The sequence below is a fragment of the Podarcis cretensis genome (genome assembly GCF_951804945.1).
Source record: "Podarcis cretensis genome assembly, chromosome: 1".
Taxonomy (NCBI): domain Eukaryota; kingdom Metazoa; phylum Chordata; class Lepidosauria; order Squamata; family Lacertidae; genus Podarcis; species Podarcis cretensis.
In genome coordinates, this window is record NC_137170.1 from 88,208,928 (window position 1) to 88,236,916 (window position 27,989).

General features: G+C 45.0%; 1 protein-coding gene and 1 long non-coding RNA gene across 4 annotated transcripts in view; one reads left to right on the top strand and one right to left on the bottom strand.

Moving 5' to 3' along the window:
- The window catches only part of LOC307212437, a 115,992-nt gene that overhangs the window by 15,460 nt on the left and 72,543 nt on the right, over positions 1 to 27,989 (top strand). The gene's annotated exons all lie outside the window — the stretch shown is intronic.
- On the bottom strand, positions 2 to 27,895 carry IHH (Indian hedgehog signaling molecule). 2 transcript variants are annotated; one of them, XM_079969130.1, is made up of 3 exons: positions 27,511 to 27,895; positions 12,770 to 13,031; positions 2 to 3,891 (listed from the first exon to the last, which is right to left on the bottom strand). In XM_079969130.1, the coding sequence occupies exons 1-3, from the start codon at positions 27,814 to 27,816 to the stop codon at positions 3,242 to 3,244; spliced, it is 1,218 nt and encodes a 405-aa protein (XP_079825256.1). In that variant the 5' UTR covers positions 27,817 to 27,895; the 3' UTR covers positions 2 to 3,241. The 2 variants fall into 2 exon arrangements, with proteins under 2 accessions (XP_079825256.1, XP_079825257.1); XM_079969131.1 differs by lacking the exon at positions 27,511 to 27,895 and adding an exon at positions 14,314 to 14,659.

Here is a 27,989-nt window from a genome sequence, read left to right on the forward strand (position 1 = left end):
GTGTGGGTCAAGAGATTTATTAGACTTCTTGCCTGTTTAGGAAATCTACATCCAGTGAAGAGACAAAAAGCTTTGCAATTCCCAATGGTCCCATTAAAGTATCACTTCTGAAATAATTCTTAAATACTTTTATCCTTAGAAAAAAAATGTCCCATCCCACCCCATTTGGTGTCATTCAGCAAAAGGGTTTCCTCACCAGGGAAATCTTTTGAGCACCCTGCAAATGCAAGCAAATAAATAAAAGTCATGGGGTAGGAGATGATGCCTTCCCAGATGCTACCACCCCAGTCACAATATTGGGACTGTGGGGGCCTTTTGAGCTACGCTGCTAGCAAGGGACATGCTTATTCCTTGTTGTCTTGATGACTTAACTGGTACCAGACAAGGAAGAAGTAAGAGCATGGGGAAGGGGCAGATTCTGGTTCTGACTAGTGCACAAAGTGCTATGGGATTTCTTTAAGGAGATGGATGAAATTAGGGCATCTGGAACCCAGCTAAGGGCTGCTTCACATGTGACTATTTTCAGAATGGATATTACTTGCTTGCAGGAAAAGACTGTATACAACAGCTTTACAACTAAATTTTCAAAGATTAATAGCCTGAGAAAAATATAACCAATTTGCCCACAAAAAAATCTATTAGTCATCTTTGGCACATGGATGGTCCCAGGGAGAAGGGGGCGGGGGAGAGAATAAATGAACTCTTTTCATTAGAAGACTTAACTGCCAAATCACCTGAAAGTTGTTATTACACACAATTGCACAAGCAGCTATTTGTAAGTCTTGTGTACACTGCCACCTGGGGTGAGCATGAGGGTCTACTGTTCTGCATGTACACACAGCACAAAGCCACATTTTCCAACACACATGTGCACATGCGGAAAACTAATGTGAGTGCTCATCAGACACTGTTGTGTGCATGATATGTATTTTTCCTACACAAAATTTATTTCCTTGGAACAAAATTTCTGACACATGAAGAGGCTCCAAGAATGGACCTGTGCATCTCCTTGGCAAATGCATCTTCCCAAACCCATGCTTACCAAGGGAATCTGATTGTTGTGTGCATGCATGTGTACAAGGATGAATCAGTAGATGGGAGTGTTTAACACTCCCCCTGCCTACTGCTTCTCCTTGGCAAGTGCTCTCCCAGATAATCTTTGTCGTCATCGTTCCCCCCCCCAAAAAAAATATGGGTTTCTTTCCTTTCTTGAAATGTGGCTGAGCTTTTTTTAAAAAGGCCAGGGAAGGGATTGCATCAGAGAATTGGTTGGTTGGGAAATTGTTACATAACGCCCCGCCAAAAAACAAACAATCAAACTGATTCTCTCCCACAAATGTTACCCCCACGATGCTGTATAAGTGTGGTCTTATAGGAACAAGTAGTTCCACCATCCTGAGATACCATGTTATTTCTGAGAATATCCAGGACAGAACAGCTAAAATTGAGCATGTAGTAGACAGTGCATTCCTTCCCTCACATAAGCACAGGCATCAGAACCTCTGCCGGGTTAATAGAATGGGGACTGTTAGAGTGCTGTGATAATGGAGGAAGATTATCTACTCAGTAATTACAACCCAATAATATATATCCTTCTCCAGTACTTTCAGGGAGCAAGGGATAGTTTTACAAAAGGAATCCGTCTCTCCTGTACCTCCATTTCTCCTCCCCATGTCCCAGTTTGCTCTAACAGAAACTAGGTATTCCAAGTCCTGCTCTCCCGCAGGACAGTCAATATGTCCTACTTTGCAGAGGACAACCTTCTGTTTGGAGGGGTGGCAAAGGACAGTTCTTTATTTCAAGAGCTGCCTACTGGGAATCTGGATTAAAAAGAAAGAATCCTAAGAAAGGAGAGCAGTAGGGGAGTGGGGAGGCTTGAAGTTGCCCATCTACAGTTATCACCTGGAAACAGCACACAACACTCACTAGGTCACTGTCTTCCCTGCTATGAAGAGATGTGTGTTTCTATTTAAATAACAAGTCATTATTTCTAAATTTGCAACTACATATAAATTAGTATATGTAAATCAATGGTTTTGATGTTGCATTTCCTGGGGGGTGGGGGGATTGTCTAAATGTCCATCCTACCCTTTAGGTGATTTCCTTTCAAGATTACTTAACATGGGTTAACATCCTTAGTTAAACTGTTTTAGCCTCCGTTTGATGAGCGTTCCATACTTAAAGCACATTGATAAGGCACATTTCTCTCCCCTATACAAACCCCTGTTCTTTCAGTGCATGGTTATTGGTAGTAGCAGATGGCATGGTGGGGTGGCGGTGTTCACCTGACCTCCCGTCAGTCGGATCTACTGGTTACTGTGAGGTAGAGGGGTGAAGTGACAACACTGATGCAAATGCACTGGGAGAAACACAAATTTGTCTGGCTCAACCTCACCACTGCCTTGCCCCTGAGCTGCCTCCTGGGAAGTAGCCGCAATGCAACCAACTGGAGGTCAGGTGCAAGCTGCCAGTGTCCACTACTGATTATAGGTGGAGTGATTCTTTACTGAATCTGAGAATGAAATGAGGCATTATAAGTATTCCAGGCTTAAATTCACCTGATCCAGAGAAGATGGTGTGATTTTATAAACAACCTTCACTTTCTACTGCCTCTTCCCTCATCATAACTGGTGCCCACCTCTCCACTTCAGGGTTGGTGCACTACCTCTTGTCCCACTCACTGCTCACAAGCCCAGTTGACTGGCAGCTGGAAAGAGCAACGGAAGAGTCCCATACATCTTCCTTACAGCTACTTTGCCTGCCACAGTGCTAGGAGGAGCACCACATGGATGTCTGCCAAGAGAAAGTGTCCTGCAGGCCCCCCATACTCAGCCCTCCCAGATACCTTCTTGTAGCAGCCCACCCCCTCCTACTTCCCCAGTCTGCAAATTGAGATGCAGGATTTCCTTCCCCTCATTCATTCACCCCAGGCTTCCAGGCCTCCACTCACTACCCGCATCCACCTGGTTAACTCCCCCTCTATCAGAGGCTCCTGAACCAAAATAGCAGCATACAACCCTGTCATTGGGCATTCCCTTCTGCAACCTGCCAAAAAGCGGGCAACTCAGAGATAGAGGTCAAAACCTCTCTTTGGCCCTTATGCCTGGGAAAGGGTATAGGGAGCCAGTGGCCTCACCTTTTCCCCACATTCAGGATTCTGGCTACCATGCAGTCCCTCCCTATAACCACAGGAGGTGACACCTGGTTTCTCCCTCTTTAAGGGGCACCTGATGACGTCGTCTCATCTCTCAAACTGTGCTGTGGCCAATGGGTGGAAGCTGTTCGAAGCCAGGAGCATTCGGCCTAGGCGATAGAGAAGTGCAGGGTACCAATGAACGCCTTCTGGTTGAGTCTGCTCACCCCCTGCCAGGCTGCGAAAGAGTCGAAGGGGCCAAAAGGCCAGCTGGGCCAGGTGCTGCTCCTGCACCAAAGCAAAACAAGATGCTACCACTCCGTCCACCACCACCGTCCCATGGCGAGTGAGGGGGGCATAGGCCCCAATATCCATCTGCACTGAGGCTGCTGCTACCCTGGCTGGTCTTAGCTCACTCCCATCTGTCACCAGCACATATTGGCCTGGGTGTACCAGGCTGGCAAAAATAGCCTTCATGGGTGCAGTGGCATTCTCCCCCACAAAAAGGAGGTGTGCTGCAGTGAGGGCAAGGCGGCGGGGTGGATCCCGCGTCTCAATGACGTGGAAAGCAGTCCGTGCCGATGATGCCTTGTCCAGAAATGCCAGGAATTCACTGTATATGGGACGGCCTTGCTCATCCATGGCTTGGACCCGCTGCCCAGGCCTCAGTGCCCACACTGGAATCTTGGTCCCGCTTTCTAGAGTTGCCAGTGCCTGGGCTGGGAAACAGCCTCCTGTCTTTGCCGCTGCTGAATGCTCTAGACAAAGAGAGGGAGAGGGAGAAACAAATAGAGAGACCAGCCCAGTTACTAGAGGGAGGGAGATTCGATTAAGGTGCAAAGAAGTAAACATAAATGAAATTTGGTAAGATTTAGATGGGCTATGGGTGGTTGTGATGAGGGTAAGTTTTGTTATGGAAGCCTTTCAACTGGAATCAAGTGGCCTCTGTTTTGTAGGTTGGTGGAGAGTACAGTTCATATAGACTACTGATTAATTCATCTAGCAGGGGAGTTGGGAAACTTTGCAGTCCAAGGACTACATTCCTTTCTAAGAAACCCTTTGGGGGGGCCACATGCCAGTGGTGAGTGGGGCCAAAGACAATGAATGTAAATTTCACCTTTGTACAGCAGGTTAGCTTCTACACATACCCCTTCCCACCCTCCATCCAGGGCAGAAGTTTAATTGGAGTTCAGTGACACATTTCAGCCATTCAGGAACACTCAAGGAGGAGTGCAAAGCAGGGGCAGTAGGGGCAGGATTAAGAAAGGGGTGTGCTGAGGAGAGTTTCTAGTACCAGATAGAGAGAATGGAGGGCCTGATATATGATGTCACATGCACAACAGCACATTAATCATTCATCTGAAATAGCCTTTCCCATCTGATTGCCCTCCAGAGGTTTTGGACTGCAACACCCATCAGCACCAGCCAGCATGGCCAATGGTCAGGGATGATAGAAGTTGTAGTCAATCAACATCTGGAGAGCTACAGGTTGGGAAAGGCTGATCTTGATTAACCAACACCTAGGATCCAATGGTCTTATTGAGTATATCCACACAACTAATTTACACCAGCTAAATAAAAAACATTGGTTAACGGTCATGTCTTCCTCAAATATGCTGGGAATTGTGTGGTAAGGGTGCTAGCAGGCAACCCCTATTTCTGTTTTCTCCTTCCAATTATAGTTTGAATGAATAAATAAATAATGCACACTCTCAAACATCAACAACAAATATTCTACCACTGATCTTTTACACAGTATAACAAAGATAGCAAAGACTATCTTTGTTATACTTGGGAGGAAGTGATCATGCTCTCCTGGGTTTCAGGATACAGAGGCAAGGGAAAACTGAGTTTAGTCAGACACACACTCTGGACTTTAAGAAGGCCAATTTTGAAAAGCTGAAGGAGCTACTGGGTGTGATTCCATGGTCAGAAATACTCAATGAGAAGGGAGTCCAATAAGGATGGGAGTTTCTCCTTTTAGAAAGCCCAAATGCAGACAATACCAACAAGAATGAAAAGTGGGAGGCATCTAAGGAAACCGGTGTGGCTGCATAAGGAGCTTACAGATGAACTGAGAGTTAAGAAGGGCATGTATAGGAAATGGAAGAAAGGGGAAATCACAAAGGAGGAGTATACATGAGTCGCCAACAGTTGCAGATGGAAAGTCAGGCTGGCTAAAGCTCAGAATGAGCTTAGGCTTGCAAGAGAGGTTAAAAATAAGGTAAAGGTAAAGGTACCCCTGCCCGTATGGGCCAGTCTTGACAGACTCTGGGGTTGTGCGCCCATCTCACTTAAGAAGCCAGGGGCCAGCGCTGTCCAGAGACACTTCCGGGTCACGTGGCCAGCGTGACATCGCTGCTCTGGCGAGCCAGAGCCGCACACGGAAACGCCGTTTACCTTCCCGCTGGTAAGCGGTCCCTATTTATCTACTTGCACCCGGAGGTGCTTTCGAACTGCTAGGTTGGCAGGCGCTGGGACCGAGCAGCGGGAGCGCACCCCGCCGCAGGGATTCGAACCGCCGACCTTTCGATCGGCAAGTCCTAGGCGCTGAGGCTTTAACCCACAGCGCCACCTGCGTCCCAAGGTTAAAAATACTAAAAGGTTTATTCGGCTATGTCCAAAGTAAGAGGAATAACAAGCAAGTGTTGGGTCCTCTGCATGGGAAACACAGAGAAATGCTATTGGGTGACAGAGAAAAGGTGGAACTACTCAACACCTACTTTGCCTCTGTCTTTACTCAAAAGGAAAGTGATGCCCAACCTGGTGATAACAGAATAAATGATGTAAGGAGGGAGCTGCAGTCCAAGATATGAAAAGAGGTAGTAAGGGAACACCTAGCTACTTTAAATGAATTAAAATTTCCAGGGCCTGATGAACTGCAACCAAGGGTACTAAAGGAGCTTGTGGATGTAATTTCAGAGCCTTTGTCTATTATCTTTGAGATTTCTTGGAGAACAGGTGAGGTCCCTACAGACTAGAGGTCGGCAAATATTATCCCCATCTTCAAAAAGTGGGGAAAGGAATAGCCAGGCAACTACCGACCAGTAAGCTTGACATCGATACCAGGAAAGGTCCTAGAACAGATAATTCAACAGTTGATCTGAGAGCATTTAGAAAAGGATGCTGTGGTGGATCAGGGAAATGCTATGGACATAGTGTATTTTGATTTCAGTAAGGCTTTTGACAATGTCCCCCAAGATATTCTTGTGAGGAAACTGGTAAAATGTGGGTTGAAAGAGGTAACTCTTAGATGGATTTGTAGCTGGTTGATGACCAAACTCAAAGAGTACTCATTAATAGTTCCTTGTCATCCTGGAAAAATGTGACAAGTGGGGTGCCGCAGGGTTCTGTCCCGGGCCCATTGTTGTTCAACATCTTTATAAATTACTTGATTGAATGAATTGAGGGGATGCTCATCAAATTTGCATATGACACCAAACTGAGAGGGGTAGCTAATGGCGCAGAAGACAGAATCAGAATTAAAAATGACCATAACAGATTGGAGAACTGGGCGCAAGCTAACAAAATGAATTTCAATGGGACAAATGTATGGTTCTGCACTTAGGCAGGAAGAACCAGATGCACAAATATAGGATGGGGGTCATCTGGCTTACTAGCAGTACATGTGAAAAGCATCTATGGGTCTTGGTGGACCACAAGCTTAACATGAGTCAACAGTATGATGCATCAGCAAAAAAGCTAATACTATTCTAGGCTGTATCAACAGAAGTATAGTGTCCAGATCAAGGGAAGTAATAGTACCACTCTATTCTGCCTTACATCCCTGCTCACTGTGTCTGAAGCAATAATTTGCTCTCCACTTGCAAATGCAGACACTCAAAACTGGCTTGCACTGACTGTAATTCCAAGTGCACACACTTGGAAACTGTGTCCAATTCTGGGCACCACAATTTAAGAAGGATGTTGACAAGCTGGAACATGTGCAGAGGAGGGCAACCAAGATGATCAAGGGTCTGGAAACTAAGCCTTATGAGGAGCGCTTGAAGGAGTTGGGTATGTTTAGCCTGGAAAAGAGGAGACTGGGAAATGAAGAACAAGATCAGCAGAAGACAAAGTAAAGTGCATGTATAAATATGAAGAAGACATGCAGAAGGGACTTGGAAAAGAGTTAAGAGCCTCGGACAGAAGATCACCAGGTTGATGGACTATATGGAATTGACGGAAATGACTGGCAGAATCCGAGACCAAGGAGAAGAGACGGTGGAAGAAGATTGGAAAAAGTTTAAAGTTTATTTATAGAAATATTGTAAAATTAATGAGTGTTAGAAAAATGTTGGAATGAAATTATATGGCTTTAGTAGAAATGTCATAAGGAGTTAAGCATAAATAAGTATTATAGTATTAATGGAAAATAAGGTTAAAATAAGTCAAGATAATTATAAGACAGAAAATAGAGAAAGATGGAAAGGAATTGCTGAAACAATTAATAGAATTGGAATACAAAAAGGGAGGTGAGAGGAGGTCGAGGAAACAAGGGAATGAAGGATAAGACATTGAAATGGTATGATGTATGTTTTTAAACTGTTTTTGTTCTGTTTTGTTTAGTTTAATGTGTTAATGTTGTGTTATGTATATTGTAATGTATTGTTTTTTCTTTCTTTTGCTTTTTCTTTTTTTCTTTTCTTTTTCTTCTTTCTTTTGTAAGGTTTAAAAGTAATAAATATTTTTTTAAAAAAGAAAAGAAAAGAAAAGAGGAGACTGAAAGGAGATATGATAGCCATCTTCAAATATCTTAAGGGCTGTCACATGGAAAAGAGAGAGTGCTTGTTTCTCCTGCTCTGGAGGGTAGGACTCAAACCAATAGCTTCAAGTTGCAAGAAAGGCGATTCTGACTAAACATTCGGAAAAACTTTCCGACAGTAAGAGCTGTTCAGCAGTGGAACAGACTCCCAAAAGAGGTGGTGGGACTCTCCTTCCATGGAGGTTTTTAAACAGAGGTTGGATGGCCATCTGCCATGGATGCTTTAGCTGCTGCATTGCAGGGGTTTGGACTTGATGACCCTTGGGGTCCCCTCCAGCTCTAAGATTCTGTGATTCTATGATTCTGCTTTATAGGTTTGGCAAATACAGTTTTACTGCCCTTCAGTAAATCTGCCTCAGTCTACTTGTAGTGCTTCTTTGGTTAAGATCTGTATTTACTATTTGGCTTCTGCTTGGAAGTAGAAAAGGTGGGAAATTAATGACATGTAAAGCAATAATCCATTCTTTAGCCATCAGCCTTCAGTGAAAGGGAAGGAAAAGCCACCCTCTAAAAATGGGTGGGCTCAACAGCCAATTAAGAGCATCAGAATAGATCTGCTCAGCAAGTAGCCTAAGAAACAAGGACCACAATAAGAAGAAATACTTACTTTTCAAGAAGGCAGCTATGGCTTCTGAAGCTTACATAACCCAGCAAACAATCAGAAAGCTGGTAAAGCACACATAGTTTCTAAATAGTACTGATTTAAATTTCTTTAAAACTTAACAGAAGCCCTGCTGGATGAGGCCAAGGGCCCATCTAATTCAGTATCCTGCTCTCACAGTATCCCATGGAAAACAAATAATAATAATAATAATAAATAATACAGCCTCGGTCCTGTATACCTGAAGGAGCGTCTCCACCCTCATAGTTCAGTCTGGACACTGAGATCCAGCGCTGAGGGCCTTCTGGCGGTTCCCTCATTGCGAGAAGTGAGGTTACAGGGAACCAGACAGAGGGCCTTCTCGGTAGTGGCGTCTGCCCTGTGGAACACCCTCCCTTCAGATGTGAAGGAAATAAGCCGCTATCTTATCTTTAAAAGACATCTGAAGGCAGCCCTATTTAGGGAAGTTTTTAATATTTAATGCTGTATTGTTTTTAACACTCGATTGGAAGCTGCCCAGAGTGGCTGGGGAAACTCAGCCAGATGGGCAGGGTATATTATTATTATTATTATTATTATTATTATTATTATTATTATTACCTGCTAGCAGGACCTCCATACAACAGTGCGATGATGGCAATATAAAGCATATTGTATCATGTGTGATTTATGCAGCATTGACTTCCCTCTAGATAGTTCTTCAGATCCCTAAGATAAAAGGAGAGGCTCCCCAAGGTAGCAGAGAATATGTCCCACTCTCTCTAGGCACTTTTCATGTCCAACTTCCTTGCACTTAACAAAAACAGTACTCTTTTCCTCCAATTCTCAGTTGGTTGTTTTTCAGTAATGATTCTAAACAGTTCTTTTTTCAGGGAGCACTCAAGGGTAAGCAGTATCAGTAGCCCCCATCCACCCCTGTTAAAAGTATAGCGCTTACTGTAACAACTTCAGGGTGAGCACTGGCATCTTTTTTCCCCTTAAAAAAAGCACTGATTCTAAAATGAACAAACAGCCATCCACAGCCTTGCAGAAGAGGGCCAAGAGGGCAGTGCCTTTCTTTCTCCTATTCACTTCACCATTTGCAAGAATGGGGCTCCCTGTCTACAGGGAGCAGCCAACACAGCCCCAAGCTCACCTTTGGATCTGGCATGCAACTGATTTGTGAGATAACCTCAGTCTTGTGCAACATCTGCTACTACTGTTGGTCAGATTTAGCCACATGCAAACAGATGTTGGCATGTAGAGAACAATGGAGCTGGTACAGCAGAGCAACTCAGAGAGTAAGCTGCTATAGGCACGTTCTTCCTTTCGTTCTTTCTCTCTCTTAGTCCCATGTGTGCAATAAGTAAATAATAAAAACGGTCTGCCGTACTCATATAATTCATTTGAAACCAATTGCAATGTCTATATGAAATGCTAAAAATTGTCACCATGTGGAAAGAAGACACTTAAAAACGGAGAATTTAGCAGATGCCATGCCATAGTCATGCATCTGCATATCTCCATTGTTCAGTCTTGCCTCACAGATGATATAGTCATGGCCAAGTGACCAAGGGTGCCCTTTTGAGCATACCATATGTCAATTGAAACGGTAAAAATCAATACGCAGTGTATCTTCATCGTTTGGGAAGGGTCACAGCGCAGTGAAAGAGCACATGCTTAGGTCCCAGGTTCAATCTCCAGCATTTCCAGGTAGAACTGGAAAATACTCCTGTCTGAAACCCTGAAGAGCTGCTGCCAGTTAGTTTAGATAATACTGAGTGGTCTGACATTGAAAAAGGCAGCTTCCTCTGTTATTATGACCTGCTTGCTACATGGATGATACAGTCAAGAAGGTGCTCCTGGTACCATGAGCAAGACTGTGCCATCTCTGTGCCAAGTCAAACAATGAAGATACATAGAGGTGCAATGAAAGAATCCGCTTCCAGAGTCTGATAAGTGCTTTACAGGAGACATTTTTTGTGAATGTTCAGTTAATTGACATTCATCCATGGAACAGAAATAAAACGAACATTTGAGCCTGTGTAGGACGTATGTTCATTAAAAAAAATATCATTTTAAGCCTTCTAGGTAAAAATACACCGAGCCTGTTCTAAAAGAGGGTTTTGTGGTTTTTTTGCTATGGGATCAGGTTCAGTGGCTATGGCCAAGCTAGTGTGCAACCTGGAGGGATTGTAGTGGTAGTTATTGTTAGTTTGGTTTCAGCCCAGCTTCTCCAGGAAAAGGGCAAGTTCAAATATAAAAAGTTAGTATAGCTCATTTTTTAAAAAGGAGATAAGACTTACAGAAGCCAAGTGGATGAAGAGATTGGGGGAGGGCAGAGGACAGACAGACCAGGCCACACAAATGGTACAAAAATAAAGGCCATTTATTAAGGTACTTATGGCAGGCCAGCTGCCCTGAATACACACCATTTCCAGACACTTAAAAGTCCTCCATTAAACCAGTGTTTGCTTCTCTCAGTGTTCACACTTCATCTTACACAGGCCAGGACATTCCTTCTGTACCGAGTATGTTCCACTGCATCAGGAGTAACAAACCCAAAGCCCTCCAGATGCAGCTGAACTACAACTCCCATCAATGTTCATTATTGATCTTGCTGGCTGGGGCTGATGAGTGCTGGAGTCCAAATACCTGGCAGGCCACAGGTTAGCCACCCTGGCACTATATATTTGCCCTACCCACCATCCATCAGCCTGAAATACTGAAGCAATGCCTCCCTTCCAGAATAGCCTGTACTCAAGTGCTTGTCTCCACCTGTAGTAAAACCTGCACCCAGGATAAACTCTTCAGTGTTGGTTCACACTCATCCTTTTTGCCCCACCCAGTCTCCATCAAAGCTGTTGCCAACCCTCCAGCATCCAGTGCTTTCCCTGCAAGATTGAGCTGCTCCTCTAGTCATTTACTACCAAGAGAGTTTCCCAGTCTTTGGCACTTTGTACGGTTGCAACATCCTTTTGGAAGCATGGGCACCTAGAAGCAGACACAGCATCCCAGGAATGTGGCAGCATCAAAGAGACAAATGAAAAGTGTTTTCCTACTCCTGCTAGTGGAGCTCAGAGGAAATGGACAGTCTGTAGAGCTCCACAGTCAAGGTACCCAGCTTGGAGGTGGCAGGCCACAGTACCCAGTGCAACCATTTGAAGATTTATGCATAATTTTTTATATCCACCGCACTTAGACCTAACTTGCAGCTTTGTAGATATCAAGGCTTTGGGGACCCAAAGTCCAAAGGGACAAAAAGTGCTTGTTTCTTAGCCACTTGGCTGGCACAGCTACTTCCTGGAGAGTATAAAGTGGCACAGTCCATATTGGTGCCAGAGGGGAGAAGGTTGTGCTCCACTCTGGCTGAGCCAGTCTCTTTCTCCAGCGCTGATCTCTCCTGGTGTGCTGCAGTCAGGTAGGTGGAGACTCGGCTGTTGGGTCTGGCAGTATAAGCTCAAGGCAGGGCAAAGGCACTTCCTTCCCATCAACCAGAGACCCTGTGGGTCTGGAAAGGGCCGGAACACCAGCAGCTCATGCTAATGGTCAAAGGATAGGAACAAGATGCCACAGTCAAAGTGTGGTACTCTGGCCAACAGGGGGAGAACCTCAGCACCTAATCCCAACAAACAACTCAGGCCCCTACTGTCCTTAATATACCTAGGGCTGGACCAAACCTTTTGCTGCCCGCTGCTTGCAGAAATCTACATTTTTTTTTCTGGATGAGAGGATGTGCAGCTCAGATGAAAAATATTAGCCAGGTGTTCAACTGGGAGAGTATTTGCAGGGAAATATTTCCTATGGCTTTAACAACCAGATCTTAGAACAGGTGTGCTTGGTCCTAGCCCAGTGAGGGAGACACTAGGGGGAACTAAGCCAAACCAAGATTAGCTAACACTAACATAAGGTATTTAACTGCATGCAGGGATGGAAGAATATCTGTGGTTCACCAGCTATTGCTGGACTACAACTCCCATTATCCCTGATCATTGGCCATGCTGGTTGTGGCTGGAGGGAGTTTGAGTTCAACAATACTGGTAGGTCCACAGGTTCCCCAGTTCTGATGAACAGTAAGAATGGAGTACAGCATTGCTACTGTTATCCCACGGTGACCCACACAAGCAAAAATGTGCTCTTCAACCTTATAACTTACCCACTCCACCTTCCATTACCCCAAACCTTTCTTCAATTGTGCCTATCTCCCTTATTCATGATTCACAGATACTCTCCCACTACCTCCCCCATTCCTGCCAATCTCCCTCAATCCCATCTCAAAACTGGTGCTTACCAGATTTGACAGAGCAGTGAATGTGAGCCTTAGATTCATAGTAGACCCAGTCGAAGCCAGCCTCAACAGCTAAACGTGCCAGCATCCCATACTTGTTGCGGTCACGGTCAGAGGTGGTGATGTCAACAGCACGGCCTTCATAGTGCAGCGATTCCTCTGAGTGGTGCCCATCTTCATCCCAGCCCTCTGTCACACGCAGCTTTACCCCTGGCCACTGGTTCATTACCGAGATGGCCAGAGAGTTTAGGCGATCCTTGCAGCGCTATGGGAAGTGGGTGAAAAGTGACAGAATAGAAATAGATTAGCATCATGCACCTACACATAGAGGAGAGCATTACCTGGAAGTACAAAACTTGGATTAGATTGGGGTGGCCATGTGTCGTTCTTGACAAAGGACAATCCTTTCCTTGAAAGGGTGGCAGAGAATAGTAATAGTAATACTGTAATAATAGTAATAGCAGTACTAGTAGTAAATAATAATAATAAATAATAATACTTTTATTATTATACGCCGCCCATCTGGCTGGGTTTCCCCAGCCACTCTGGGTGGCTTACAGAATATATAAAACATCAAACATTAAAAACTTCCCAATACAGGGCTGCCTTCAGATGTCTTCTAAAAGTTATGTAGTTCTTAATCTCCTGAACATCTGAAGAAAGGGCATTCCACAGGGAGGGCACCACAGTGAGGGAACCACCAGAAGACCCTTGGAGGAGGACCTTAGTGTCCGGGCTGGATGATGGGGGTGGAGACGCTCCTTCAGGTATACTGAAAATCTGTTTTTGTTTTGTTTTGCAATGTGTAAATGGGTAGCCTAGATTAAATTCCCCACCATATCAAGCATTGCTTAGCCACAGTCCAGAACATTTACCACCTGGGCAACAAAGAGCCACACCTGGGTCAACACACATGCAGCCAAATGATGTGATAACATCCTGACATGGTAGCAATTCAGTCCACTACTAGATGTTAAAGTCACTTTGCTTTTCAAAATGTATTCTACATTCTTGTTAAACCCCTCTCTAATTTTAATAATAATAATAATAATAATAATAATAATAATAATAATAATAATAATTTTATATACAACCCTTTATCAAAAGATCCTAGGGTGGTGTACAACATTAAGAACACATTTTATAGAGCATAACAATAAAAACCTAATAAAAAGCACAATAATAGACAGCATAATAATAAAATAATCATAATAACAGCCACTCCCCCAGCTTTAACAGACCACAGATTATTTAATGGACAAAGGCCATATAATGATGATGCCAGGCAAGCCTCTCTGGGGAGAGCATTCCACAGATTGGGGGCCACCACAGAAAAAAGACTCATTCTTGTGTTGCCACCCTCTGAACCTCTCAGGGAGTGAGGACATAGAGCCTTGGATGACAAGTGCAGGGTCCAGGTTGGTTTGTATGGGGAGAGGCTGTCCTTAGGTATTGAGGTCTTGAGCTGTGTAAGGCTTTATAGATCAAAACCAGCACTTTGATTGGGTTCAGAAGCTAATTGGGGATAATAATAAAAACCACCTTACATCAAGGGCACTGGCTCCTGGGGGCCAAGGCACTGTGGGCCCCACAATCTCTTTCTTAGGGGTCCAGACCCCTTCAATGTTCAGAGGGCCCCACGTGTGATGTCCTGACATAGCATGGGATTGTGTGTGTGTGTGTCATCAGGACATAAAGACATCATGTCATAAAGATGTGACATAAAGACGTTGTGTTGGGTCCCTTCAGTCCTCCAGAGAAGGTGGTACCTCTCCCTTACATAGAGACACAATGGTCCCTCTAGATTGTCAGGATTTTGCAGGAGGGATTCAAGCACATACTGGGACTTTAGGTGTGTGCAGTTAAGGTGGATTAAAAGTCTCCAGTGCACAACAAATCTGTCACGGCTAAAATGGCCGCTGTTTCTTTAATGCGAATAAAGCTGGGTCAGCATGACTCAGCAGCTTGCAGCAGGTTGTGTATACAGTGGTGCCCCGCAAGACGAACGCCTCGCAAGACGGAAAACCCGCTAGACGAAAGGGTTTTCCGTTTTGGAGGCGCTTCGCAAAACGAATTTCCCTATGGGCTTGCTTCGCAAGACGAAAATGTCTTGCAAGTTCCTGCGGGTTTTCCCCCCCTTCCCCCCCCTTTTCCTAAGCCGTTAAGCCACTTATCAGCTGATCCGCTGATAAGCCGCTTAACAGCTGATCGCTAAAAGCCGCTAAACCGCTAATAGCGCTAATCCGCTAAGCTGTCAATGGGCTTGCTTCGCAAGACGAAAAAACCGCTATACGAAGAGCCTCACGGAACGGATTAATTTCGTCTTGCAAGGCACCACTGTATATATAGTGAGAAATGTTAGTTTGGTGCTGAGGCTGGTGTTTGGGTTGGTTGGTTGGTTGGTGCTGGTGTGTATAGTTGTTCAGTCATGTTTTGCACAAAGACTTTTAAGAATAAAACTCTGCAAGGATATTCTCGTGGACTCTTTTATGCAGACAAGGGTCCGAGGACCAGGCTGAAGAGACAAAGGGAGGTCAGAACCCTTTCCTTTTTTTTTTTTTTTTTTTTTTGCTTTTTACAAACACTGACAAAATCCTCCTTAAAAAAAGACTTTCTGCAATTTGGAAAATGATTGGAGAATGCATTGAAAAGTGTGGGATAAACTAATGACTAACAAGATGTGTAAACACTCCAAAGTAGATCAGGATGGGTACAAGATGGGAGATGATTACCATATAACTGCCCTGTAAACAAATCAGAATGAAAGCTCATTAAAGACTAGTCATACTGTAGTCTAATCTCTGTGTAAAGCAAGTCAGGGTGAAAGTTCAAGAAACAGGTAATCTGGAGGGGCCCAGTTTCTCAGATCAGCTCTTGTTCCTGCACAAGTAACATGGGTTCACCCACACCACTTTTTAAAATGCATAAGAGAACTTTTGGCAAAGTTAGAGAGATGTTGTATGCGTGTGCACAGAGTTGCAGGATTTGTAGATAGACCTCAATTATTTTTGTAGCATCCCCACGCCATTAAGTTTTTTCTAGGTATCAGGAACTCATTATTAATATATAGATATACACACCATATGGGCATGTCATGCTCTATTGCTTCTGTCCATACTGAACAATATTAAATTCATTGCTTTACTGTCCTATTTTCCCTCCATGCCCTATTCCTGAACCTCACTGATTTGGCTTACAAGTAAATGAGTCACGAAATATGTCACTTGTGACTAAAGTCCTGCACAGACCTAAAAGCTTACATTAACCCTGGGATACCTGCACAGGCCATTCTGAGAGCAGCCAAACTGAGTTTCTTGCAGGATGCTGATTGATTGGTAATGACCCAGGTGATCACATGTACATTGTTGCTGTCAGGGCGGGACTTTGAGGCAGAGGTCCAGTGCCCCTTTCATCAGAACAAGCGGAAGTCCCCCCATCCTGAATACAGCAGTGCTGGTTTCCCACAACTGAAATAAAATGAAATATGACACATTTCTATCTAATGAGGGTGTGTGCGTGTGCTAAGTTCAGAGTCAGAAATGTCCTAAAACACCACTTCACTCATGCTGCAATATTCACACATACAGTGGTACCTCGAATTACATACGCTTCAGGTTACAGACTCCACTAACCCAGAAATATTACCTTGGGTTAAGAACTTTGCTTCAGGATGAGAACAGAAATCATGCAGCAGCAGTGCAGCAGCAGCAGGAGGAGGCCCCATTAGCTAAAGTGGTGCTTCAGCTTAAGAACAGTTTCAGGTTAAGAACAGACTTCCAGAACGAATTACCGTATTATTTTTCGCTCTATAAGACGCACCAGACCAGAAGACGCACCTAATTTTTGGAGGAGGAAAACAAGAAAAGAAATATTCTGAATCTCAGAAGCCAGAACAGCAAGAGGGATCGCTGCACAGTGAAAGCAGCAATCCCTCTTGCTGTTCTGGCTTCTGGGATAGCTGCGCAGCCTGCATTCACTCCACAAGACACACACACATTTCCCCTTACTTTTTAGGAGGGAAAAAGTGAGTCTTATAGAGCAAAAAATACGGTAAGTTCTTAACCTGGGGTACCACTGTATTTCATGAAATCCTGGGACATCACAACAGAGAAGCAGCCCCACATTGGAATGTGTGGTTTTGTGTGTGGAAAAAGAGGGGAGAATCATCCCAAACTGCAAAAAGACAGCAAAGCCCTTCCATGTGTGACCTTGGAATGTGGCCAACAATCTGCAAGGATGAAAGGCCTGACCCTCCCACTCCTTAGGTCACGTTTCACTCAGCCTTGAGAAGAGGGCAAAGAGCAATGCAGCAGCAGCACAAGGGTGAGGCAAAAAACCCGCCCCTGCATTCAGAGGAAAGGTCATATATGGCCAGGGCTGGCCTTTGTCCCTAGTAAAACAGGGCAGGCACAAAGGGCTATCCCAGTTTCTACAACCACACACACCACTGTTTGTTCTGGACCTCAAGAGATAAGGTGCTACAGGAGGCAACAAGCAGTGTTTTATATATGAGAGAGATTTATTTATTTCCTTAAAATACCATAGGAAAGGTGAGGGTTACATAGTTTGGGGTTACATAGTTGGGTTCCCATCCCCATCTCTGGCTCACTTTTCCTTGTAACAACAGTTAACAAACCACTCCAAATCATCTTAACTTTGCATACTGTAGAAACAAACAAGCTGATGAGTCCCTTGGGTAAATCTGGCTGCATCAGGTTTTGTGGGATTATTATTATTTATTTTATTTTATTCAATTTCTTACCCACCCTTCACCATATGGTTCCTGGGTGGAGTACAGCAATGCTTTTTTAAAAAAATAAAGTACAATATTAAAACCAGTTTAAAACAAATGTTAAACTGCAGACCAAGAATAAGGACTAGCTCTAGACAGAACACCATGTTAAAATGCTAACTCCTGAGTTAGTGAATCCAAATACATGGGCTGTTCCTCTCATCAAAATAACTCCTCTTAATACAGCCTTCAGACAAGACTTTGTTTGTTATTCCTCACAGTCAGCTGCACAGGGCATAGCCATTGTACCCATCACCTTCACCTCACATTCATACTCTTCCAGGCTATATCATTTACCCAGAGCAATGGGAGAGCTCATGGGAGAATTACATAGGGAATCACAGGGTACATATTCTTCTGCATTGGGAATAAATTCAGAACTGATTCACATATATGCTAATTCCAGCTGTAGCCAGAAGGTGTCAGCGTAGAGCTGCAACAGGAAAGCCGATTGGCACAAGGCACGTGCTTTAATTCATTGACCACAAGGCAAGTTCTAAAGAAACACCTCTGATGCCCAGATATAGGAACAGATACTCTCAGAAAGAATCCCCAACATTTGGTGCTGAGGCTGCTGTACCATGGTGCAATATGAGCTGCAATGAAGGGTTTGGAGAAAGCAGCAGAAGAGGAAAGGGTCAAACTATAGTACAGTAGCTATGTAAGCCTCAGTGCCCAATCAATTCTCCCAAGGCTAACAGCATAGGGGCTACATGTTGAGCAGTAAAAAAGTGGGATTTTGTTAACAAGGTGCTAGATATTTGGTGAAGCACATAACACGTCTGCCCTTCCCACCATCCAAGGGGATAATCATAAATTGTAAATATAAATACAGGGCACATTTTCAGACTGCTGCTATTTTCTGGTGGAATTCAACCACATATTGACAAATTCAGGCAGCACAATTATACCTGATTGGCAGCTCTTGTGTAACAAGCCCATTTTCTCCAAAGACTGCACTTTTTGCAATAAGGGAAGTTACACTGGAGGGTGTGAGATAACACTTGCTTTGATGCAACATCATTCAGCCTCATTAATGTTGTCTAATTTCTCTGCAAACAAATCAGGCTGAATGCTCAGAAAACAGCACATGGAGCGGTACATGCTCACATATGAAAGGGATAAGGTTCTCCTCATTTCTTGCCTCAGTTATTGAGTCCAATTCATCAGTAAAAGGACAAAATTCAGCAAGCCCTGCTTCCAGCACTATACCCACATATATTCAGCCACAAATATTCTCCAGGGTTCCCTCTCCACACCCTTAGAATGGAAGCCACATTCCAGCGCATGCAGTCAGTGATGCTATGAAGAAGTTGTCCATGGTGAAAGGTGGGGATAGGAACTATATTTACTAATCATTTGGCAATACCAGCACTGTCCATTTGCTCCTTGTCCAGAAAATGTAACCTACAGGAGTGGCTAACCTGAGGCCTTGCAAACATTGTTGGATTCTAACATCTATTAGCCCCAGCCAACAATCCCAATGGTCAGGGGTAATGGGGTTCACAGTCCAGCTGCTGCAGGTTAGCCTTCTCTGATTTATATTATAGTGGACAGATCTACAGTACACTTTAGAGAAGGGCTGGTAAGTGTTAGTGTGGTATAGAGCCTAGAAAACAAGGAATACCTGGGGTTCAAATTCCCATTCAGTAATGAAACTCACTGGATGACTAGTCATTATCTCTCAGTCTAACCTACTTCTCAGGGTTATTGTGAGGATAACAGGGATGAGGGAGAGAACTACATATACCACTTTGAGATCCTTGGAGGAAGAGTTGGGTTTTAAAAATTAGCAAATAAGCCTTAATGGCAAGGTAAAGAAATGGCAAGTGGCAAGCAAGGGCAGGAACTACATTGTTTCTGTTTTATACAGCACTGTACACATTGCTTGTGCTAAATAAAGGTTAAATACAACCCACAGTATTAAGTAGGCAGAGCTGGAAGTTTCTGCAGCTCAACTTCTTGGAGAGGACCAGGGCTCTGCTAACAGGCCTTGGATAGACAGGGGGAATTTACCCAGCCTGCATATTTCTGTGCTGCTCAGAAAAGTATCCACTGTTGTACAAATTGATACCAGCTCCCCTAAGTTGCTGGCAACTTTTGGTCTGGAAAGCAAAGAATGGCACTTATTCCTGCAGGAGCACTGAGCAGTGAATAGACATCATGGGGACCATGAAAGCCACCTCCAGGAGGGACAGTTGCTTGAGGTGCTTGGAAGATGAATTGTCTTGGTAGAGTCAGAGGACGATGGCTGGAGCTGAGCCCTAGACCCTAGAACTAGTACTCTTTCCCCTATCAGTTTGAGAGGGGGAAAGACCAGCAGCAGCTCACAAACGAATACCAGCAGCCTGTTCATAAGCATTCATGATGCTTTGTGCTAATGATGGTATTGGGGCTGTTGTCCCACTTTCAATAATGTATGCACTTGCAAAGGTTTTGGGGTGGACGTACTACTTTGTTTCCAGCCAATCTATATCCTGTAACCTTTTGATGGAATTCTATAACTTTCTATACCATTGGTGTTCTGGGTTTGGTGGCTTCTTCTTCTTTTTCTGCCTGCTTTTCTTGTGCTACTGTGCAACAGTACCCTGCCCAGATGGCAATAATGCAATCATGTTGAGGGAGCATCACAGAACATCTAATAAAGCAGAATGATGTGTGAACAGTTCAATATAAATCCACCACTAATGCAATATTATTGCATCAATCACATGTTGCAGAATACACCCACAAACCTCCCTACCTCCACCCATGCATACATGCATGCACGCTCCAATCTGGAGGAGCCCAGAGGATGTTGGCCTGGCCTAACTTAAGCTCCCTGCAGATCATGGAGAGGGAGCTTTGGTTCAGAGAGCAAGGAGAAGGAAGCTGGGGCTGGGGGGCGGTGATGGGTGGAGAAGAGGTGAGGCAACTATTCCTGGGCCTTATCTCCACCTCTGAGCTCAGGCACCAGAAGCAAACAGAGACTGACATTCTTGAGAAAGATGGAGTGATAAGGACATGTGGGCGGGATCCTGTTGCCCAGGGATATGCAGACCCTTGGACTTGATGAAACTCAAGTCAAGAGCAATAAGAAACCAGCAATGGGGGTGGGGGTGGAGAGGTAAGGAGGGGCTGAACAAGAGCACCCCTCATGCTCAGGTGATACATTTAGAACCTCGCATCATGCCTCAGAAGCTATGCCTTCAGCATGCCTGCCTGCTCTGGAGAGAAGGTGGGGATGCTGACAAAAGTCCAAGTATTATCAGGTTAGCTTGTTGCTGTAAACATACACAAACATCATTCGGTTTCAGGTTCCCTCATCCCTAACCACTGATCATGCTGCCTGGGACAGATGGGAGATGGAATCCATCTTCTGACGGGCCAAAGGTGGTTCTTCCCTGAACTATAACATGCTAAGTGATACTTCTAGCAGAGTCTCTTGAATGGGGAGCCCTTGTTGAAAGCCACATAGATCCCAAGCCCTGTTAATAGAGGCAATGCATGATTTTATGTTATGATTGTTCAGCCAGATAATCCATCCCTATGCCTAGTCAAGCTGCCATGTGCAACACCAGTGAACCTCTTCGGTTTTGCCTACTCTGTCACACTCTCTGTATTTTAACCAGTGACAGACCCCACCCCCATGCCCCTAGGGTGGGTGAGTGCACTGACCCAGCAGACCTCCAGCTGCATCCCAGAGGCTTTAGGAGACTCACCTGCACCATAACCCTGACTTGTGGCAGGCAGGGTGGCAGACCAGGAGGGGAAAATAGCTCTTTATCTGCATTCCTGGAGCCCACAGGCATTTCTCCGGTGATACCGAAAGAGTCCTACATAACTTCCGGCTCCACAGTACCCATCCCCCAACTATCACCATCCCAGGTTCCAGCTCCAACGGGCAAGACTTGTGGAATTTACAAGAGGGAATAGTCCCCTGTGTAAGCATCTCAGTCATGCTTGTGTCAACATCTTCACAATGCTCAGCACTCACCTTGCTCAAATATCCTTCCAGCAACCCTGGCCAGCAGGGGAAACTGAGGCATGGGGGAGGGGGAAAATAAGCCCCATTCAGCATCTTGGTGTCAGAACCGAAACCTGCAGGTTCTTGCAACTATGTCATTTAGGGAGGTGTTAGGAGCACCCCCTCCCTGTTTCCCCTGTCTTTCAGAACACAGGGCTCTGTACAGAGCAGTAGCCACATCTCATTGAGTCTATACTCCAAGAGGCAGTTCTAAAACATTCAGTGGGCCTAGATCTTTCTGACATCCCCTGTCACTCCAGAGGTCTAATCTACTACAACCAGTCTATTGTACTTCTTCCCCTACCCCACCACAAAAAAGAATAGCTGGCCAAAAGTAGCTGGACCCTAGCAATTCACCTCACAGGCCTCCCTCCCAGCCTTTCTTCCCACTATGCATTGGTTATCTCAGACTATTGTCAAAACTGAGGCTTTAATCAAGGGTTGAGGAACCTGTGGCCCTCCAAATGTTGCTGGTCTACAACAACATCTGCAGGGGGCATAGGTTCCCCATCCCTGCTTTAAACGTTAGGAGTTTGTTTGTTTTTCATTTACCACATCTGTAATGTAAAACTTCCACTTGGCTAAAATGGACATCCATACATGCACACAAACAAACAAACAAACAAACAAACAAACAAACAAACACTACAGGGCTTTTTTTAAGGGTCCAATATGAAAACGCTCCCAGACCTGGGGACAGAAGGCAGATTGTTTTCCCCAGTCCTTCCTATTCTAGATTTAGTATATAACCCTATTTGGGGCCACCATCTCCTCAAAACAGGCTAAATAGAGAATCCGGATGGTTTTTAAAACAAAGATTAGACTCTCAATAGTTTGCTTTTTAAGAATTAGCTTTGATGTTACAGTATGCTTAGAAGGTGGCCTAGTGAACTCTAGGCTGCCTATAGACAGTCAGATTCTTTGCTTCCAACTTAATAAGCAGGATCACTTTGCTATAACAACCCCCCAAGACAGATTCTATCCCAGTTATGTTAACTGGAAAGCTAGGGCATCCTTTTCAAAATGTCCCAGACATAAGGATCAGCCTACCAATTTCCCCCACAACTACTTCCCGCAGGTCAATTCCCCGCAGACGTTAGCCAGAGGTAAAGCAGTGGGTAGGCAATGAGGTAAAGCTAAACACCTCCCTCCTGCCTACTAATTCTCCCCTGCAAAACCTCCTTCCCCTTCACATGTGAAGCGGAGGCTCTTGGGAAGGGAAGGGTGTGATGTTTCTGAACAGGTATCACTTGCGTATTAATTCTACTGGCACTTTCAAGGAAGGAAATCCCACTGAAGTTACTGAAACTTATTTCCAAGTAAATACATTTCAAATTGGACTCCAAAGACTAAAATGGATCTCCATATTTTTTATTTTTAAATAATTTTAATTAATAAATTCTTAGTTTTCAAAAATACGTGCATTGTGTCTTTTTTCAAATTGTGTTTTCTACAAATCAGTTTAATTTGCTGCGAGACATTAGTGTTGCATGCAGTATTAGGTTGGGAAGAAAAGAGGTGGAAAGAGGGGAAGGGTGGGCATGGTGCATGGGGTGGGGTGGGGATGCTTCTATTCTTCCATGTAGTGTATGTGTGGGATTTTGTGTCAGCATCACTTGTGTGGGTTCTCTTTCTATTCACTTGTAATATTTCTTTGGTAGTGAGAGAGGTTGGGGGTAGCCTAGGGTGTGGTTAGTTGTCTTTGGTTGGCTGTAGTGAAATTTGTTTGTGTGTGTGAGGGGGTGGATTTTTGGGTCAGGTTAGCCATCTTGATTTGTATGCTGTCAGTGGATTCTTGTTGTTGTCTTGTTCGACTATGTATGTGGTAAAGGGGAACCATACTCTTCTATTCCATGCATCTTCTTCTATTTGTCCCCATGTCAGTAATGGATCCCCATATTTAGCTTGGAAAGGGATTTTCCCTTCCCATAGTCAGAGACTGGCTGGGGACTAAAAGAGTCCGGTTTCAGCTTTTGCTGTAGCTGCATGTGACATGCTGAGCCTGCTAGGCATGTTTTACAGGGCTCTAGCTCAGTGGTGGAGTATCTGCTTTGCATTCAGAAGGTCCCAGATTAAATCCCCAGCATCTCCAAGTAGGAGTGAGCCTCTCCCATTTGAAAATCTGGAGAGCCACTGCCAGCTGGTGTGAACAATACTGAGCTAGATGCACCAATGGTCTGATTTGATGTAAGGCAGCTTCCTATGTCCCATAGGCTTTTCTGGCATGGCATACTTGAATCCCTCCTGCTCTATGGCTATAACAGCATAGGAGCCAACTCCTAGGGGATGTAGGGGCTTCAGCTTTCACAATAAAATATTTGTGGGGGTTGGGGCCCCACAAAGTTTATAAGCATTCCCATTCAAATGGTGTGTGTGCAGTGTGTCATGTGACTGATTATGTGGGGCGGGCTTACCTGGGCCCCACTATATTTTATTCAAGTTGGCACCGCTGTATCACAGTAATTGCCAATGTGGTGCCCTGCAGATTTTTCAGACTACGACTCCCATCATGTTATGCTGGCTGGGTTTGAGGAGAGTTGCAGTCCAAAATATCTGGAGGGTAACAGGCTGACGAAGACTGCTCTGCCATGTCATCTGATATTGAACTGCATTTTTCTTATATTGTTGGGTTTAACTGAGTGTCAATAGCATCTGAAGAGCATAATAAATAACCCACTACCCTCTAGCCTGGCATTCTGTTTTCTGACATGACGAAACCAGCACAATATTCCTAGGTGGTTCACAAGCAGAGCATGTCCTCAGAGCTTTCACTATCCCTTGTTAATCTCTATCATTTGATATGCAAAGTGGGCAGCAGCCTCTGAAAATGAATGTTTAAACTTTTGACTGTTGGAGCTAACAGCTGTCAACCACCACCTTTGATGTTTTCATCTAAGCCAGGAGTGGACAGAAGGCTGATCATGATTAACCAGTGCAATGGCACAGGTAATTGGACTTAACAGCCTAACAGCCCATCCACTCATTAGATGGTAATGTGCATTGTTTCACTTGCTTCAGAATGTGATAAATCAACCCCAACATATTTGGAGCCATCCTGCTTATTCTCCCAAGTGGGGCCCCAGACTTCTGCCCCCAAGTCCTGCCCCTGTTAACAGAGCTGCACCAGTTTCTGGTGATCCACCCAGTACATGCTGGCTGCAAGGATTCTTACAAAGGATGTTGGACAAGATGGACTTTGGTCAAAGCCAGCAAGGCATTTTTTATGTTTGTTTGTTTGTTTGTTTACATATTTAAATATTTATATCCTGCCCATCACACCACAAGTTATGTGAAGGGAGCCTGAGTACAGTATGCAACTTAGATCACATTTGTAGAATACAAGAATTATGTTCTTTCTTTTTTAAGTAGACCACTCAAGACTGATCTATTTTTTTAAAAGTTTGGGACATGGTGGCGTCTGCCTGCTGCAGAGTAGATCGAATTAGATCACAATTAAAGATACATTGATTGTTCTTTTTATTTATTTAAATAATGCTATTAAAACCAAGTGGCAAAGGTCATCTTCTATATATGGCATTCCTGTCAGTTGAGACATCCAGAATATAGCCTCCCTATCCTAAAATCCAGTTTCTGGGGTCGATTGTACCCACAAAGCACTTACCCATGCCTAACCACTTGCCCAAGTGCCAATATTGGGTACTGCTTCCCTACCTATCACACTTTGGGTGTAATCCTATGCATACTTACATGGGAGCAAGCTGTACTGAACTTAGTGGGATGTAGTTATGGCAAGATGAGCGCTGCAACCCTAGAGTTGTCTGCAACTGGACCTAATGGACAGGGATCCCTTTACCTTTACCTTTCCACACTAAAGCTGCAGCCCTTAACACACTTTCTAGGATGTAAATCCCATTGAACACAGTGGAATTTACTTTTGGGCAAAGCAACATAGAATGGAACTGTGGGGCTACAATCATCAGTCTACTTGAATAGCTGCCAGGTCCCCTTTGTGGAGAATGAGCCAAAACAGATCTCTTGGTAAACCCAGTCTTAGGGGAGAAACCATAGTAAAGGGGCATTGGAGAGAAGCCAAAATACAGTAGTTTCCAATAGGGAATGTGCTGCTTGAATGAGATGCTAGGGAAATGCTTTCTGCAGTGATGGGGAGGACAAACAGCAGGTCAGGGGGCACATATGCCCACCCTTGCTGCCTTGTAAGGTCAAATATGTGCAACCACTGGAGGTAGGTATCAAAGTATTGCCCCCCCCCACAGGTTGTTTTTGCTAACAGGCAGGTGCCTTGCTATCACAGCCTACTCTCTATGCAAACAAGCTATAATTAGACAGTGGCTATAGAGCTGGACCTATATCAGAAATCGGGATCCAGTGGCTCTCCAGATGTTGTTGGACTCCTACATACAGCAGTCCCAGTCTGCATGACCAATGCCTAGGGATATTGGGAATTATGGTCCCCCAACCATACATGAACAGATCCCTGTATGAAATCCTCTGAGCCACAAAGCTCCACTGGGTAACCTTGCTTGCACTGTATTTTTCAGCCTAGACTATCTCACAGAATTGCTCAGTCTATAATAAGAAATATATTGCAAATCTGTGCTGTGGTGATCACCTCTATGGAAAAGGGTGTGGGGAAGAATAAAGTTCATAATAATAATGATTCTTAATGCACTTCAACTATCATTTTCCTCCACATTACAATATGTGTTTCCATATTTCAATTTATGCTGGTGCCTGATGAGACATCTCATTTCTTGAAAGAAATTGAGAGCAGGGATGAGAGAGGGAGGGAGAGAAATGAAAGGATTTAATGCTGTCTGTGAAACTAAGCAGGCAGGCAATCAATCAATCAATCAATCAATCAATCAATCAATCAATCCCCAAACACCTCAATTTCTCCCCATCACCTTCCTACCAACCCTTCAAAGTCCTGGGTGCCTCTGCCGAATTGGGACCATGCACACATAGAACTTCATTTGTGGCAATCCTTTGTGTATCCTCTCCAAGGGAAATGCAAAGGGTAATGACACAAGAACTGGCCTTCACAGTGGTGGCTCCTTGATTGTGGAATGTTTTTCCCAGGGAGCCTGAGGGAGGCAAACCTGACATCTTCACTAGCTGTTTTGGGCACCAGGTAAAAATCATGTTTATTCACCCAGGCCATGGGAGTTTAATTTCCTGAACATGTTTTTAAGTGGGGTGGGATGGAGTTGGATTTGCTCATCTATGCATGTTATTTTATGTTTTTATTCTTGTTTTATATTTATTTTGTTTTTTAAAGTTGCTTTGAGTTCATTTCCCCCCCGAAAAACGCAACCAATATATATAATCAATAATAACAAGAAGTTGTCGCGGAAGGCATCCGCCCTCACAACACCTAAAGAAGGGTGATTTTTCCCGTGCTACTGCTACCGATGCCAAGCGGATAAAAGGATCTGGCATTGATTATGCATCATCGCCCCTAAACTTTCATCAGGGTTTCCACCGGCAATGAGAGTCTAATAACTTTCCAGGTCTGGATTGGGGAGCAGGAAAGTGATCCGAACCCGGAGCTGACTTCCAAAAAGTCATTCCAAAGGTCCCGCTAATCTCTCCATGCTTCCACGGTCATGGTGCCCGTAGCTACGCTTTCCTTTCCTCGAAAGCCGGCGAAACCCACAGGACTGGATATGGAGGTGGCAGCAAACAGGTGGCCAGAGGCCACACGGAGTGAGCAGGTGCCCTGGAGAAGGGAAGAGGAGTCGCGAAGGATTCCTTCCCTTTTTCCGAAGGGCTCGCCGGCCACTTGGCACAGAGCAGCTCAGCGGAGCGCGGAGCGCGGCGCCGTGTTTAGCTTAGCCAGGCAGAGGGCACGTGGGTTCGGGTTCTAGCGGGCCGCTCAGGTAGACTCGAATGGAGAAGGCAAGGCAGCGAAAGCGAGCGAAGGCGAGAGAGGCGGCTGGAGCAGGGGCTGGGGTTGGTGCCTACCTGGGTCATGAGGCGATCGGCGCCCGTGTTCTCCTCGTCCTTGAAAATGATGTCCGGGTTGTAGTTGGGCGTGAGCTCCTTGAAGCGCTCGGAGTTGCGGGCGATCTTGCCTTCGTACCTGCCGCTGGCGCCCAGCGTCTTCTCGGGCACATTGGGGCTGAACTGCTTGTAGGCGAGCGGGATGAGCTTCCTGGGCGGGCGGCGGCGGCTGCCTACCACTCGGCCCGGCCCGCAGCCGCGCACCGGCGGCGCTAGCAAGAGCAGAGCGCAGCCGCTCAGCAGGAGCAGGAGCCGCGCCGCCTTCATGGCTCCGACGACGACCAGCGGGCGCTCAGCAGCAGGAGGAAGTGCAGCAGCAGCAGCGGCGGCGGCGGCGGCGGCGGCAGCAGCAGCCGGGCAGCCCCGGGCAGCGAGCAGCGGCCGCGTCCATGCGGCGAGCGGGGCAGGTGCGCTGATGGGCCGCTCTGAGCCGGCCCGCT

Coding starts and splice junctions, on each gene's coding strand:
- IHH (XM_079969130.1), bottom strand. CDS start 27,816: ATGAAGGCGGCGCGGCTCCTGCTCCTGCTGAGCGGCTGCGCTCTGCTC. Junction 13,032..27,510: donor CCGATCGCCTCATGACCCAG/GTAGGCACCAAC, acceptor CACTTCCCATAG/CGCTGCAAGGATCGCCTAAA. Junction 3,892..12,769: donor TCACTGCTCTGTCAAATCTG/GTAAGCACCAGT, acceptor CTCTTTGTCTAG/AGCATTCAGCAGCGGCAAAG.